Source organism: Oncorhynchus masou, chromosome 31 (assembly GCF_036934945.1).
Source record: "Oncorhynchus masou masou isolate Uvic2021 chromosome 31, UVic_Omas_1.1, whole genome shotgun sequence".
In the NCBI taxonomy this organism is placed as follows: domain Eukaryota; kingdom Metazoa; phylum Chordata; class Actinopteri; order Salmoniformes; family Salmonidae; genus Oncorhynchus; species Oncorhynchus masou.
In genome coordinates, this window is record NC_088242.1 from 85,747,422 (window position 1) to 85,763,686 (window position 16,265).

A 16,265-nucleotide genomic window follows, 5' to 3' on the forward strand; every position below is an offset into this window, starting at 1 on the left:
GAAGGTGCTCCGGTCAGATGAAACCAAAATTGAACTTTTTGGCAACAATGCAAAACGTTATGTTTGGCGTAAAAGCAACACAGCTCATCACCCTGATCACACCATCCCCACTGTCAAACATGGTGGTGGCAGCATCATGGTTTGGGCCTGCTTTTCTTCAGCAGGGACAGGGAAGATGGTTAAAATTGATGGGAAGATGGATGGAGCCAAATACAGGACCATTCTGGAAGAAAACCTGATGGAGTCTGCAAAAGACCTGAGACTGGGATGGAGATTTGTCTTCCAACAAGACAATGATCCAAAACATAAAGCAAAATCTACAATGGAATGGTTCAAAAATAAACATATCCAGGTGTTAGAATGGCCAAGTCAAAGTCCAGACCTGAATCCAATTGAGAATCTGTGGAAAGAACTGAAAACTGCTGTTCACAAATGCTCTCCATCCAACCTCACTGAGCTCGAGCTGTTTTGCAAGGAGGAATGGGAAAATGTCAGTCTCTCGATGTGCAAAACTGATAGAGACATACCCCAAGCAACTTACAGCTGTAATTGCAGCAAAAGGTGGCGCTACAAAGTATTAACTTAAAGCTTAAGGGGGCTGAATAATTTTGCACGCCCAATTTTTCAGTTTTTGATTTGTAAAAGTTTGAAATATCCAATAAATGTCATTCCACTTCATGATTGTGTCCCACTTGTTGATTCTTCACCAAAAAATACAGTTTTATATCTTTATGTTTGAAGCCTGAAATGTGGCAAAAGGTCGCAAAGTTCAAGGGGGCCGAATACTTTCGCAAGGCACTGTATGTATGTATAAATGGAGTGTATGGTCAAGTAGAACCTCCATATAATCCATACATTTATTAATTGTCGTCTCCTGTATATCGTCTGACATACTTTTAAAACATGAAGCTCTGGAGCAAGGGGTTCTCTCTATACCTTATTCAAATGAATGTTCGTTAAAACTTACAGAAATGACAATTATACCGATTACCAATCACAAAAAAAATGTGCACAATCTTCATTTCACATCTGTATTACAGTACTGTATAAAAACTCATAAGATGAAACATTGTGTGGCCTTGTATTTCAGTTTCACTGATAGAAAATAAAACCTGAACTACGATTGGGAATAAGGATTAACTGGTCTTCAATTTACATGAATCTGCCAAACCATTAACATTTTGTAGGTCTTTGTAAAATTATGCATTCCACCATTGAGACAACACTTGAATACCTTTTTCAGCTCACGTAACACCTTTAATTAAAAGTTATACATTTGGATACAGAAAAGTCTACATTCTCATTGGATTACAGTGAATTCCAAATATAATGCACTTAATAGATAACTATGTGCTTCTGAGTTGGACAGACAAAACATCACAAAAACCCTGTTCCTAAGGCAAACAGGTGACATTTTCAGAACCAAACATTTTTCAACGAGTGCCATGTTGTGCTTCCAAATAAAATTCAGCTCGTCTCAGCATTGCCAACAGTCTAAAATCAGTAAAAGCCATATCAGTTTTGCATACAATACTGAAATCCTCACAAATAGGCTACTCCTCAAAACAAAAATGCTACCATCTGCACTGTACTAAAATAAGAAATACACTAGGGAAAATCACATATCACTGCTTGTGTGCTGTGCTGTTCTGTCCATCTATGCCTTTACTTTGACCCTTACGTGAAGTTCAGCCCCTTGCGACCAGCTCTTTGAGATTCACAGTTCTGTCAGGACTGGATAAGTGAAAGAAGTACGCTTGTCTAGGTAAAATTCATTACCATAGTGCTGACACTGATGCGGTCCTTTTATGTAGGAGCTTGGAGAAAGAACGTGGCACCAAAATATATCTGACCACTTGACAAGTTTCCCCCAAACTAAACACTGCAACAGATGGACATGACAAAAGCACTTCATTCTGATCTACAGTATATTGATTATACACAGTATAAGAGACTTCAGAATATTCAGGAAGCCTACCTAATACCTACCAAAGGAGCACTAAACACAGATGTTCTCACACACTTACACAAAGGAGTTGGAAAAAATGATTACGGTGCCATAAGAGACATATTAGCTTGTCAGTTTGGAATACACATTTCATTATGATGACTGTGTGTAAACGTCTCCAGTCAATTGAACAGCCTAATGAGCACATCACCATACACAGCAAAAACAGATGTTCTGAAATAAACATAAAACATTAGGAGCGTCTTCTTAAGTCAATCACTAGTTCTCAAATGGTCCTAATATGTCAACCAATATGTTGTAAAAACATTTTTTTTACATTTTCTTTTATTATTTGAATGAATATACTCAAATAATCAAAACATGCTTCCTTGATGCATGGCACAAATTTAAAAACTATCCTGCAAATCAGTTAATAGGTTTTGACTGTGGGTAGTGTTTTAAGTGTTGCTTAAAATACCCTAAAAGTTTGTCCCGGAAAGCTAACACTTATTTTCCATTAAAACTGCTCATTACAATGCAGCACATGGACCTCAACCATAGGATGCAAAATAGTATTCCTATTTCCACTTACTCCCTCAAACACACACACACACACACACCCACCCACATTAGATCAAAATTACCACTAATATTTCAATAGTTTATGTAATGTGCCATGTTTGTATTAATTTGACAGCTCAACAGTAAGAATGCATGGAATCAAATTGGCGGTCTCTTTGGGCCGAAGGATTACCGTTGCGTGGTGGTTTGTGGAAGTATGATCGGCGTACACGCAATTCCTGCAAAAGACTCAGGAAAGTGCAAATCCCTCTCCCACTCATCAGTCTCTGTGTTGTACACTTGCACAATGCTTGTGACATTATTTAGATGCCAATTGTACCCTCCAACGATATAGATCTTTTTATCCAACAAGCAGCAGCCTGCCTCAGATTGCCCTGTTCGCATGGGGCTAACAGTGGTCCACTGGTCATTCTCTGGAATATAATACTCAACTGCCAGGACGTCAAAGCAGCGATCCACGTGGTCCATGCGACCGCCCAGGCAGTAAACACGGTCTTTGGCACTGATCATAGCATGAAGCACTCTGGGCTCGTTCATAGGCGATTTGAAATCCCATTGGTCAGACGTGGGGTCGTAACAGTGCAGGGTTTTCTTATCATCCACTGAGACACCGTAACCCCCTGAGATGTAGAGCTTGTCGCCACAGGGAGTTCCTGCATGGCCCCAGATTCTGCGTTTTAGTGGTTCCACGTAGGTCCACTCGTTTTTCTTAGGACAGTAGCACTCTACGGACGACAGACTTCCAGAGCGGTTGCGCCCCCCAGTGGCGTAGAGTTGTCCTTGAAGAGCGTTGAGGTGGAACTGAATACGCCCCTCCTGCATTGGCTGGATACGCAGCCATTTGCTCAGGTGTGGGTCGTAACGGAAGCAGATGTCCACTGCCCCTTCACCGCTGCGGTATTGCAGGTGCTGCCCGCCGACTACGTACACAAAGTTGTCCAGCACTGATACACAGGCGTGGCTGGATCCTGTCTCCATCTCCGTTAGTTCCTTGAACTGACGCGCTGCAATGTCTGGGAGATAGAACACCTTACTGCTCACAGTGCGATCGTTGTCAGTGTAGGGTGTCCCGCCAAAGGTAATTAGCGAAACCACGTCGGAGCGGATCACGGTCCGCGGGGACTGCATCTTGTGCTGACGGAACGGGAGGATCTGGTAGTTGAAGGCCTCCAGGAGGTACTGCCTGCACAACACGTCCTCCACCATGATGTCCACCGTCTGCACGCTGTCCACCAGCTCCGAGGAGGGCATGAGGGGGAATCGCACGTGGCAGAGGACCTCGTTTACACCGGCTCGGCGGGCCTCATCGTGCTGCAGCCAGCGGATGGCAGCGTGGAACAGGTCAATCTCGCTGCAGTTCTTCAGCTTGTTGCTCTGTAGGAAGAAGACCAGGCGCTCCATGGGGATGTGCAGGAAGTCTTCCTCCTCGGCAATCTGCAGGAAGTGGCGGAAGGTGAAGGTGTCCACAGACTCCTTGAGGGAGGTCAGGTTGAAGGTGGTGGCCATCTGGCCGATGTTCAGGCAGGTCTCTACGCTCATAGCCGACTTGAGGAATTCTTCGCAGAGGTCAACGACTGGGACCATCTGTAGAAAGACTGCTGCTCCCAATACGTCTTGAATGCAGTCCAGGTCAAGCGTGACCTCTGCGCTGTAGGCAAAGTCAATTATGTGTTTCAGGCCGCGGGCAGACAAGCCCTTCAGCTCAATGGTTTCCTGGTTTGACTCCCTCATGCCTCCAGTGAACATGGCTCTGTAAGGCAAGTGAGAAAGTCATTTAAATAACTGTCATTATGTTAAACTTGTTTTATTGATTTCCTCCCATTCAAAACAACATATTCATCCTGGGTAAATTAGACAATGAACAACAACTCCTCTCTACTTGCCATGTAACATCAGGATGAGAACATCAGATTATAAATTTAAACATATGTGACCGACCGGCTCGATCTTACGTAGCAACATTTCTAATTGTTTTTTAATTATTTTTTACATTGGATAAAAGTAGAGACTCACAGCTAGAAAATGGTACATCATACACTATAGTTGATGAACAACGGGAAAGTAATTCTGCTTTGGAAGTTGATAAACTTGTAACCTCACTTTTGAGAAAATGTTTTGGTACCTACTGGAGAGCTCTTCTTTGTCTACGCCCATTCAGCGTCGTTCACCCACTATCAACCCATCTCTTTAAGGATTCACATGTGAGGCTATGTACTAAACAACCAAAGATTTCAAGACTATAGGCTGGTTTATACTATGAGTGGGTTCGTAAATTTTATCTGGAGCACCAGAATGTGCTCTGGGCGTTCGTAAACTCAGAGCATTGTCAGATTGTCCTTTCGTAAATTCAGAGCGTTTCGCTCTCGGAGCGTTCAGAGTGCACACTGGACGCTCTGGCCGAGGAGTATGGTTGATCCGAGCGTTCTGGCCTAACAACAGCAGTCAAGCACCCAAGCTAACGAGCTAACGTTGGCTAGCTACTTCCAGACACAAATGAGAGAACTGCTCACTGACCATTTTAATCGCCCTAGCAGAGCTGGTTTGGCTGTTTTTATGTTATCCAGAGCGTTGGTGACTGCAACTATGCTGCTGGCAACAATTTAATGACGCTTTTTTTTGCTAACGTTTACTGACACAGGCCATATTCAACGGGTGTTGAGCTTTCGTAAATTTGTCAGTTATTATGCGCTGTGGCACACTCAGACGAGAGTGCACGGAAATCGAAGTAGATAAAGTGAATTTACCAGCTACGTCTATTGACAGTTGTCACAGTGACATCATGAACACTCTATTGAAATGGTTACTTGCATAGCTAAACAATGAACCATAATCCCAACTCATAACGTTACTACCCTGCATGAATCTGCAGGTAGCTGACCAACCAGGTTCAATGTTAGCAAGCTAACATTAGGCTATAACTAGCACTGCAAATGGCTCTGAGATATGAATAATATTACTACACAGATCATAGATGTAACGCTAGCTAGCCAACCAGCGAACGTTAGCTAGCTAACAGAACACTAACTTGAAATTAAAACAACTTTGACAAAATTAGAAACATGTAATATCTGAAAATATAGCTAGCTAGACTATCTTACCCGTATACATGGATGGACGCTTCTCCCTCTCTGTCACAGATGCCATAGTTGCCCTTAGTTTGAAGATGTAATCCGGAGACAGCCTTCTGTGTGTTCTCTTTTGAACTCCGTCTGCATATTTGCAATCAAATGCCAGAGTTTTTTCCATCTCCTTAGCTATCATATTCTTAATTCCACTGATTTCAAAACTCGGTCCTCCAGAAAGTGGAGAGCAACACTTATGCAGCTCTACTACGTGATATCTTAAAAAAGAAAAGAAAAGCTGTGCTAGAAAGGATTACCTACACATACTGACCAGCTCATGATATAGACAGAAGCCCGCTACATGGCAGACCAATCAGAACTCTTCTCTTGGCATGTCCAGCCACTCATCATCTCAACCAATCTTGGCTAGCGATTAGGTTGCTGGCTTTTTCCGTGGCTAAACTAACTAGGCTCCTAACTTAATTTTATTCGTATTTACAGATGGCATACAAGTTTGTTATTAAGGTACATGAAAGTTCACATGTTCAAGAAGGCATTTCTGCCAAAAAACACAATTTGATTTTTTTTAAATTAAGTTTACGTTCAAAAATGGCGCTCCTGTGTAGTAGTGACACGCGGCATACGCCTAGTTTCCTGAAACAAGTTACATATTGACATTATATACCTGTAATGTTATTATATCCCTATCAGTTCCACATACTTCAACAATTACTCAGTTTTCTCTCTACCATACCTCATCTGACTAAGCTTTTGATGTATCAATTATTTCACACCAAAGACTAATTTACCAACACAGTCTCTCAACACTCTTCCCTTCACCTCTACATCTGTATGATGATTTGATTTGTATATCTGACTTTACCTGGGTCTCTCTTTCCAGGTCAGTGCATCTCTACAGTCAAAAAAATACATCCAGTGTCCAGTTGTCTCAAATCAGTGCAGAGGAAAGGAGATGAAGAGCAGAAGCCATGTCGGAGAGACAGCGTCAGTCTCACCTGAAGTAGTCACTGCAGGAGGCCAGCACTGCCTTGTGAACCTGGAAGCGCTCCTCATTGATGGCCAGCACCACATCCAGGAGCTGCCCCTGGGCTCGCAGGACCGACAAGCCCTGTAGGAGAGTGGCGCTATGGCTTGGGGCTGAGAACGTGCAACGCAGGGAGCTATTCTTGTTAGCCATACTGCAAGAGAAAAGGCCCATCACTGTCAGTGTATCAGAATAGGATATTTTAGAAAAAAAGTTAGAAGTTAGACTCAGCGAAATTACATTGCCACGAGCAGCACCGCCGATACTGAGATGAGCAAGATACAAGACTTTGCTCTCACAGTCACACAAAGCATCTGCGTATGTGCACTTGTTCGCTTCACGCTGTCCACAGCATGGTAGCCAGGGCACCAAAACAATGGAGAAATTGAGCCTCGCGCTTCAACGCTCTTAGTTGTTGCAGAAATTGATCCACTATGCTGTTTACTTTTTGCATCTATGCCATATCGCGGAGTCTACCTTTAAGCTTCTAGGATGCTTGTCAGAGTTTACTGATGTTGTTGTAGCATCAGTGACAATAAAGAGCTCTTGCTCTCCTGCACTTTTTCCATCCGTTTTTCCCAGCAGCTGCATCATTACCCTCCTCCCAACTCTTTTCTCTTGAATTATTCAGCTGCTTCATGGGAAAAAAAGCTTTATTTTCTATTCAGAGCGCACAACCTGTGTTAATGATGATATCCCTTAAACACGGAACAACATCTTTAATTGTTCACCACTGTCAGGCCACTTTAATGTCACTAGATTTTGAGTGAGGATATGACCTTCTCCATGGATCAAAGCCACCACTGAAAAGTTGTTTACATATATTTGTAAGATGTTTCCAATGTATTTTTAAGATGTAGCTATAGGCTACATTATCATCAAAATGGAGCGGATTAAATTCAATAAGCCTAGCCATAAAAATGCTTATTTGATGCTGACAAGATAGGGACTAGTATGTAGCCCATTCATAGATGCCGCTACCATTAGCGTCTATTCATGAAGGTATCTTTTGGCTGAGGGAGTTTTAAGAGCCCCGATGCTCGTTCTGAACGTTAACATGCATCGCTTGCGCTACGGTTTTGGAAGAATAAGTAGTCTTTCATATCAGTGAGAATTAATTTTCGAAAAAAAACAAAAGGTTACATTTCTACACACCTTTATAGGGTTAGTGTTCCCACACGGCCATATCTCCATGTTACAGTGCTTGTTTTACGGAAGACAGAGGCGACAACCTGTGCTAATTAGCTATATAGCCTGCTGGAACACCTGTGTGTAACATGCTGAAAACACCGCCCACGTCACGTGCGCTGCAAAATAAATGTACACATACATGTTATTCAATCATTGCACCCACACTGATCACAAGCATCTGCATAGCCAGGCGCTAAAATAGAACTCACTGCCTCTCCCATCTCATTGTTTTTAGGAGCATATACTCTCGTGGGTGATTGAAAGATTAACTGAAGTCCACACTCCAGTCGGTTGTGGTAATGCACCTTATAGTTGGTTGCAAACCCTCATTTAAAGTCCAAAGAAGAGGCCTGAAGGAGGAGAGATTACTAGAAACAAACTCGTTTTAACCTTTTATCTATGGATTAATTGTCAGAGTAGAGGACCTTGTGCATTTCAGGTAAAATAACAACCCAATGTTTATATCCCAGTACAAATTAGTTAGCAACAGCAAACTAGCTAGCTAAATTGCCAAATGTTTAATGCTTTTCGACCTGTCCCCAAATTAATATAGTTGGTTCAGACTTTGTTTTGACATTTCAACCTGCGTGTCCTGATTGTGTGTGGTGTGGATGGACAAAAATCAACATGCGCGTGATTAGTGGTCTGGTCAGCATGTGAGCATAACTGGAGAGGAAGTGTTGCAGAAATGTAGTTAGTCAGCTGGAGACACAGCAGTATGTATCTGACCTGCTACAGTAAGTGTGTCTTTTTTCTATTTGAAAGATTATTTCTCACTGATATGAAAGACACCTTTACAAAATAGATTGCAGTTTTGAAACTGCAGTAGAAGTGCAATAACTGCATTAGACTGTGGTTACACTGCAAAATTACTGCTTCCAAAAAAACGGTGTTATTTTGGAATTAAGTATTTGCAGAATACTGGTGTATACTGTACTCAGACAGCACTCTTTTTCATAAGAGTACGTTCGATATGTTTCGAAAATTGTCTCGCAATCTATGAATCTTGACGTTTCTAAACGTTATAACAAAGCGTCTGGATTGCAGTTCACATGGTCCCATTGGTAACGTTAAAGGGTGCTGAGAACCCTTGAGACAGTTAATGTATTGGCTCTCGAAAGTAAGGGACTATGCACCGTGTTGCGCCGTTGCACCTGCTAGATTAAACTTTAACTATGAATGTAAATGTTACGAGAGATTGACAAACATATTCCTAACATTCCTTCTTACTCGATACCTTGTCATTGGAAACATTTACAGCCTTCCATTGTAGACTACAATGGACACAATGTAGAGTGAATTAATCAATCTGCAACGATGTGAATATTAATGCAAAAAAAATGACCAGTGTCCTGATGATCCAAGCGAATGCCTCATATTTATCTAATTCATTCCGTATCCCTAGCTGCCCGTTGGTCAAAATACAGTTTTACCATATTGATTTCCCCACTACATTGTCATCCTCACCTGTTCTGTGGACGATTCGAGGCGAAATCCCCACCATCTGACTCCGCCATCTTCTAGCACCGTGCTGTATGCAAAGGGAATTATTCGTAAATGTCGCAGTGGATCAAAGGCATTACTGCCCGGTTCATGACAAAATAAACTCATCAATCAATCCTATCGACCTCTATCTATTGAACAACATATGCTGCCTTCCCCCGTTCTAAAAGATGTTGACCTCTGCACCAGATGGAAATGTCCTGTCGTGCTCTGTGTACGACTTCAGTTTGTCGGGTTTGTGCTGAGCCCATGCGCTGCTGCTGTTCACCGCTAGGATGCGCTGAGATTACAATACCGGTCATTTCAATCACTTTGGGACATCTTTCACATAACTGGTGTATTTTGTAAACTCTAAGTACAAAACTCTAAACAGTTGTAATATCCACTATATTATGTTCAGAACCTTTGATTGTGCATTCATTGAGGGTTCACACATTTTTCACCGCTGAGTCAATCATGCAAAATCAGTTTTCTGTGAAATACCATGACAACATTTTGTTTTGTCACCAATACATCAGATAATGATACTCACAATTTAGTCATTTTAACTACCATTTAATCCAATATAAAAATACAAGATACACATTTCAAAACTGTTGTTTTTGGAGTGCTGAATATAATAAATAGTAGAGAGTAAATATATTTTTCCATACAGTTTTGGACTATAACTTGACATGCACAATGTTGTATAATTTGTATCCAATGGCAGGTTGTGAGCATGTTGAGAAAAATGCCAGTCTTACATTTTAATTATCCTTATACAGTACATACGTAGGACAAATCATCAGACATTGGAGTATTGTAAAGCAGTTGGCAACTGTAAAAACGTAGCATGTGTTGAATGCCATTTCAGCCCCATGCAACATTGCACAAGATCACTTTTTTTACGTGACTTGTCAACTGATACTGTATCGCCGTCTCTCTGCTTACAGTGTATCAATGAAATTCAGGTAAGTGTGATAGGTATTTCCGCAGTGCATTGTACACTACAATACAATTACAAAATGGTTGCACATTTCTGACCTTTAAAAATATCGTATGTGAATAGAGCTGATTGGTCAAATGACCAATTAGTACAAAAAAAAATCTGAATTTGGCTGCCTGTGTATACACAGCCTTAGTGACTCTTGAAGAGCACTGGCTGACGGAGAGAGATGACATGTACATGAGATGCATTTCTGTTGTTTGTGGCTTTCCATCAGTTTGTTTGTGAACGAGGTAAAAGTAACGTGCATAGTCGTCCATCTCAAAACCAGACATTATCTTCAGTCCAAGAGAGATACTGTATATCTTGGTCTATCATAGTAAGACGAACACAGACATTTCTTATTCTTAAGAAATATATACTTTTCGTGAAGTTCCCCCTTACTTTGTCTGATAGATTTGAGTGTTTCCTCCACTGTTCCATTCATCATTTTTTATATATTCACTTTGGCTGGTTGTGTTTCTCCGTCTGTTAGCTCGTACCATTCCAGACAGGATTTTTTAAGGCGAGGGGTATAATTGCGTGGGATGAGTTTGTCATCAGGCCAAGCTAATTGGAAATGAAATAACAAAATGTTGAATTAAGGAATGAACATCATTGTGTAGAAATAAATTAAGCAGAAGCATAAACGAACACACACACTCACACACACAAGTCAAATTGAGGAGTCGGGTACCATTGTTAAAATCCTCCACTGTCTACTTAACCTCTGTGGGATTTTGGATTTCTGCAACAAAATTACAGTTACAACCAGAAATGGTAAGCCAGGAAAATGTCTCTATCTTGGGGCAGAGTCAGTCAATTCAAAATTCAGACAATATAGAAGATTAAAATGAAATTCATGAATTGAAGAACCGGACATTATTTCCAATCATCATCTACTATAGTAGGCCTATCTATATATGTAAGAACAGAATTGACTGATTTCAAATAGTACTGCACTTAAACCTGATGAGTTGGACTGTAGGCGGCTGCAGCGAGTGTTACAGTGACTCTTGAAGAGCACTGGCTGACGGAGAGAGATGATGTATTATTTACAGCCAAGTTTGGTTTACCTTCCAACATAAATTGATGTCAAATTGATACATTTGAGGTAAAAATATAGAAATGTACAGTGTTCAGCAGTTATCAAACTATATACGTTATTAACTAACTACTACATAATTTTGGTTCAGTAGTTATGTTTTGAGCAGTTTGATTAAATTATAGTTCATCTTATTGTTAACAAATGACAAGAAAATCATATCAAATGTAAAGTGAATATTGCATTTTGAAAAGCAGATAGTTAGTGAATATGTATACACGTTGGTAGTGATTTGGTGTAGTGGACAAGTGAACCAATGACTTAGTGAATTTATTTGCTGTACTCAATTGAAAATGTGCTTAGAGTTTTGAAATGAGCCATTTTGATGATCTGTTTAGATTTTCATGCTTAGAGTTGTGAAATGTACAACATGCCAAATTGCACCAAACCCACTGGGCAAAGACGTCATTTCAACGTCTACTCCACATTGTTTCAACGTAAATGTATTGAAATTATATGGAAACAAATTGATTCAACTAGTGTGCGCCCAGTGTGAAATGATTGAAAAAAACCTGTAATAATATCGGCCTATTGCAGCTTAAGCCTACTATCACTAATGACAATAGTGATACATCAATAGGGTCTCCTGATGTTTATCAGGTAGAAATGTAGTATGAAACCCAATTATGATTTTCATGAAGTGAATGCACCACCCATGGGCAGCAGTTGTAGGCAAAGTTGTTGAGGTAAAACAGTAGGCATCATATAATTTCTTGTTGTTTCAATGTAGCCTAGGCCTCACACTCAATTCTCAATCACCTCTCCTTCACCTTCCTTTCCCACCTTGACCAAAGATGAGTGGCTCTAAAACTATTTCTGCAGGCCCTATGTTAAAAAAAACAAAATACTTAGAGACAAAACCATAGGGAAGATTTTATTTATTTTTAAAATTTTAATTACCCCTTTTTCTCCCCAATTTCGTGGTATCCAATTGTTAGTAGCTACTATCTTGTCTCATCGATACAACTCCCATACGGGCTCAGGAGAGACGAAGGTTGAAAGTCATGCGTCCTCCGATACACAACCCAACCAAGCCGCACTGCTTCTTAACACAGCGTGCATCCAACCCGGAAGCCAGCCGCACCAATGTATTGGAGGAAACACCTTGGTTAGCGCGCACTGCGCACGGCCCGCCACAGAAGTCGCTGGTGTGCGAAGGATATCCCTACCGGCCAAGCCCTCCATAACCCGGACGACGCTAGGCCAATTGTACGGACCTCCTGGTCGCGGCCGGTTACGACAGAGCCTGGGCGCGAATCCAGAGTCTGGTGGCACAGCTGGCGCTGCAGTACAGCGCCCTTAACCACTGCCCCACCTGGGAGTAGGGAAGATTATTTAATGTGTTTCAACATTAATGATAATACATTTGTTCAAATAACTTGCTCTCACCAGTTGCTGAAGTCAGATGGTTTTTGGGATCCCCAACTCCATGCTGGTTCATTTTGTGATTGATGGTAGACATCGTACAGGCTCAGAATGCCCACTCCGCGAAAAGACTGTCTTTCTATATCGTTGAATGAGATGGATCATTGTGATGAAATCATTTAGAAATCAGGCTTTGACAGAATATACATTTTGACAAGACATTTTCACTTGCCTGAAGACAGCTGTTGGTTAGCTGGAACACAGACATGAAAGTAACCTTGCACACATTCAATCTCTGGCCTGCTTGCTGTACATGGTATTTGAAGGTTTGTTTCCGTCGTTTGTTCTCCTTTGTATCCTCAGGTTTACGTCTCCGTTTCACCTCATGCTGCAATAAAAATTGACAATGATGAATTCAGAATTTAATATACTGTAGCACATTCAGGATATTGCTTGATCAGGACCTCCATCTGTCACACACTCCCAATCTATACACAAAATGAGTTTGTATTGCACCATTGTGTAACACAGCACTTTTAGAGTTAACGTTAATGTGCGTATCATTACTGTCAAAGTTAAACTATGCAAGTGTTCAATATAGCTATTATAATAATAGGCGTTTTGTCTTATTTCTAACCTGTTCTAAGCCGGAGAGAATCAACGCTCGTTGTTTCTCGTATGGGACAGTATATAAACTATTGAATAGATGCAGCTTGCGTTCATCAGTCAACTTTCCACAATCCTTTCTGCACGTCGTGGAACACGCTCTTCCCTGCAGGATACAGTGTAACTAGCTAGCTACTGTAGCCATGTCGAATCATCCGGTGGATGACATAACATTTGTAACGATAATGTATGAGTTAGTAGCCAACGAACTTTAGCTAATATGTTTTCTCCATAGTTACAAATTAGACAACCCAGAACATACATGTTAGCTACTGTATTCTATAGCTAGCTAGCTTGATTGTTTGATATACGGTTCTTCCACATACCTCTTTTGGACAGCTTTTCCCAGTTTTTTCTTGACCCTTACGATTTGTATAGGGTTTTCCCGCATCCCGTAAGATCTTCCTTTGCCTGTCTTTCCATTCTTTTAGTTTTGTTTTACGTTTTTTCCCCACATTTCTGCGATTTTCATCAGCAACAGAAAGGTTGTGCGCTTGTCCGTTCATTCTGAGTGATGCACATAAACGGTTATTCCACGAGAGCTTATCTTTAAATTTAAAATGATTGTTAATTAGCGCGTGGAAAGCTTGTGAAACCGGTTCACTATAGAAAAATGATGTCCAATAATGATTTATGTACATCTTTTTTTTTTTTTAAATGTCACATAAATGGTTCTTCGTCTGTAGGATTCAAGTGTATAGGCCTGTCCTCTGTGTTCAAACTCTGGTACTTTAGAAAAAAATGTAATTAGGTATCATATGAACAGTCATTGCAAATATTCTGTGAAATTGTTTAGTCTTTGTATTCATGTATTCTGACACTGTCTAAAATATCTACACATGATTGTTACGCAGAGTGGAACCCAAGAGCAGACTCAGATGAGGAGACTAGGATGAAGTAACCAAGGTATTTATTGAAACACGCTTGCTGGAAACCAGGTGCGGAGGCTGAAGCGAGAGGGGTTGAAACAGGGTAAGCAGGTCCGGAGGGGAATCCAAGGGAGTAGGAGAGTGGGGAATCCAGGACAGAGTAGCAGGATGATGAGACGTGGGACTGGAGACAGGGACCAGAATCAGAGCAGGCGGAACTGTAGCGGAGAGGAAAATAGCGTCAGGCAAGGAAAACAGGCCCAGAATAGTAACAAATGGCTAGAAGCGTAGACTGACTGAGCAGAGAAAACGATCTGGCAGTGTGGAAGTAGCAGGTGCTGAGTATTTGTAGAGGTCTTGATTATGGAACAGGTTGCAGCTGGTGGGGATCTGCTCTGACTCCAGCACACCTGTCTCCACCCACAGAGAGAGCAAGAGAGAGTACTGGGGGAGTGGCGGCAGGTCAAGGAGACACAGGTTTGAGCAGTAGAGGGCGTTGCAGGAGCAGATGTGACAATTATTTATTTTTTTACCTTTATTTTACTAGGCAAGTCAGTTAAGAACAAATTCTTATTTTCAATGACGGCCTAGGAACAGTGGGTTAACTGCCTGTTCAGGGGCAGAACGACAGATTTTGTACCTTGTCAGCTCGGGGATGTTACGAATCCCTTTTGGCCCGACAGTCTAGGGGGGGGGGGAATGGTAATGAGACTCGTAACATAACTCATGCAAATTATTATTGTGACAAAGGAAAAGTGTGAACGAAATAAGCACGACAACTGAAATCTACCGTCAAACTCTAGGTTTATTTATAAACACACGGTAATGGGGGGAGCAGGAAAAGGGGCTGGGCTGGACCCAAGGAAAGAAACAATAAGTATTCAAAAACACCCCTAAGCTAGACTAGCCTACTTTAACAACAGCTAACTAACCAAAAATACAGTGGGTGGTCCGCCCAGTTCTAACTAGTGTATTTAACAAAGTTCACCTACGGATAGTGTATGCCCATGGGCGACTTGTCTTGGTTTCCCCCTTTTCCACCAGCAATCAAACACAAACACCATAACCAAAAACAATACTCACAGGTGATGACAAAGTGCTATGAGGTGCTTAAACAAAAGAGAGGTTAAGACACAAAGCGAGAGTGAAACACAGAGACCTACAGACATGGCATTTACAGAGAGATTGAGCAGAGCTAAGCTGAGCTTCAGAACAAACAAATGATGGGGTTTTTAAACCATGGGGAAGGAACTGTGATAGGTCAGGAAATATGAGGAGGTGTGTCTTCTGATTGATGATTGATTGTTGACTGATTGGGGAGTGATGATTTTCACCTGTGAGGGGAGAAGGAGAGAAAAGAAACACACACACACAGGATAATGTATCCGTAACAGGGATTTGAACTTGCAACCTTTTGGTTACTAGTCCAATGCTCTAACCACTAGGCTACACTAGGCTACACACAATGGTTACATTCTTCTGACATGGCTCCTTTCTTTGTCACATTTATATTCTAGTATGATACGGCAGTGTCCCTTCTCCCTCAGGAGGCTGAAACAATTTGGCAAGGCCCCTAAGATCCTTAGGAACTTTTACAGCTGCACCATCTGTCTGGTATGGCAACTGCACTGCCTTCAACCGAAAAGCCCTACAGAGGGTGGTGGGGATGATTACACAGGGGGTGGGCTCACAGCCATCCAGCACGTACATGCTAGGGGGTGTCTGAGAAAGACCAGAAAAATTGCCAAAGACTCCAGCCCACTGAGACATGGACTGTTCTCCATGCTCCTGTCCGGCAGGCTGTACCAGTGCATCACAGCTCAGACCAACAGACACCCAAACGGCTTCTATCCCCTGGTCATAACACTAAATGATTATTGATTAGACTTATTACTGGCACTACACTGCTGTTCATTGACTATTGATTGCCATGACCATTAGTATCTATCTATTTATCCTGCTACT

At 41.5% G+C, this 16,265-nt stretch overlaps 1 protein-coding gene across 5 annotated transcripts; it reads right to left on the reverse strand.

The window, feature by feature from the left end:
* Window positions 1–1,231: 1,231 nt before the first annotated feature.
* LOC135524645 (kelch-like protein 26) lies at window positions 1,232–9,571 on the reverse strand. Of its 5 annotated transcripts, XM_064952362.1 has the most exons (5): window positions 9,296–9,571; window positions 7,793–7,944; window positions 6,609–6,791; window positions 5,629–5,739; window positions 1,232–4,280 (listed from the first exon to the last, which is right to left on the reverse strand). In XM_064952362.1, exons 3-5 carry the CDS (start codon window positions 6,788–6,790, stop codon window positions 2,699–2,701), a joined length of 1,875 nt encoding a protein of 624 aa, XP_064808434.1. In that variant the 5' UTR covers window position 6,791; window positions 7,793–7,944; window positions 9,296–9,571; the 3' UTR covers window positions 1,232–2,698. The 5 variants fall into 5 exon arrangements, with proteins under 5 accessions (XP_064808434.1, XP_064808433.1, XP_064808435.1 ...); XM_064952361.1 differs by lacking the exon at window positions 7,793–7,944; XM_064952363.1 differs by lacking the exons at window positions 5,629–5,739; window positions 7,793–7,944.
* Window positions 9,572–16,265: the final 6,694 nt, after the last annotated feature.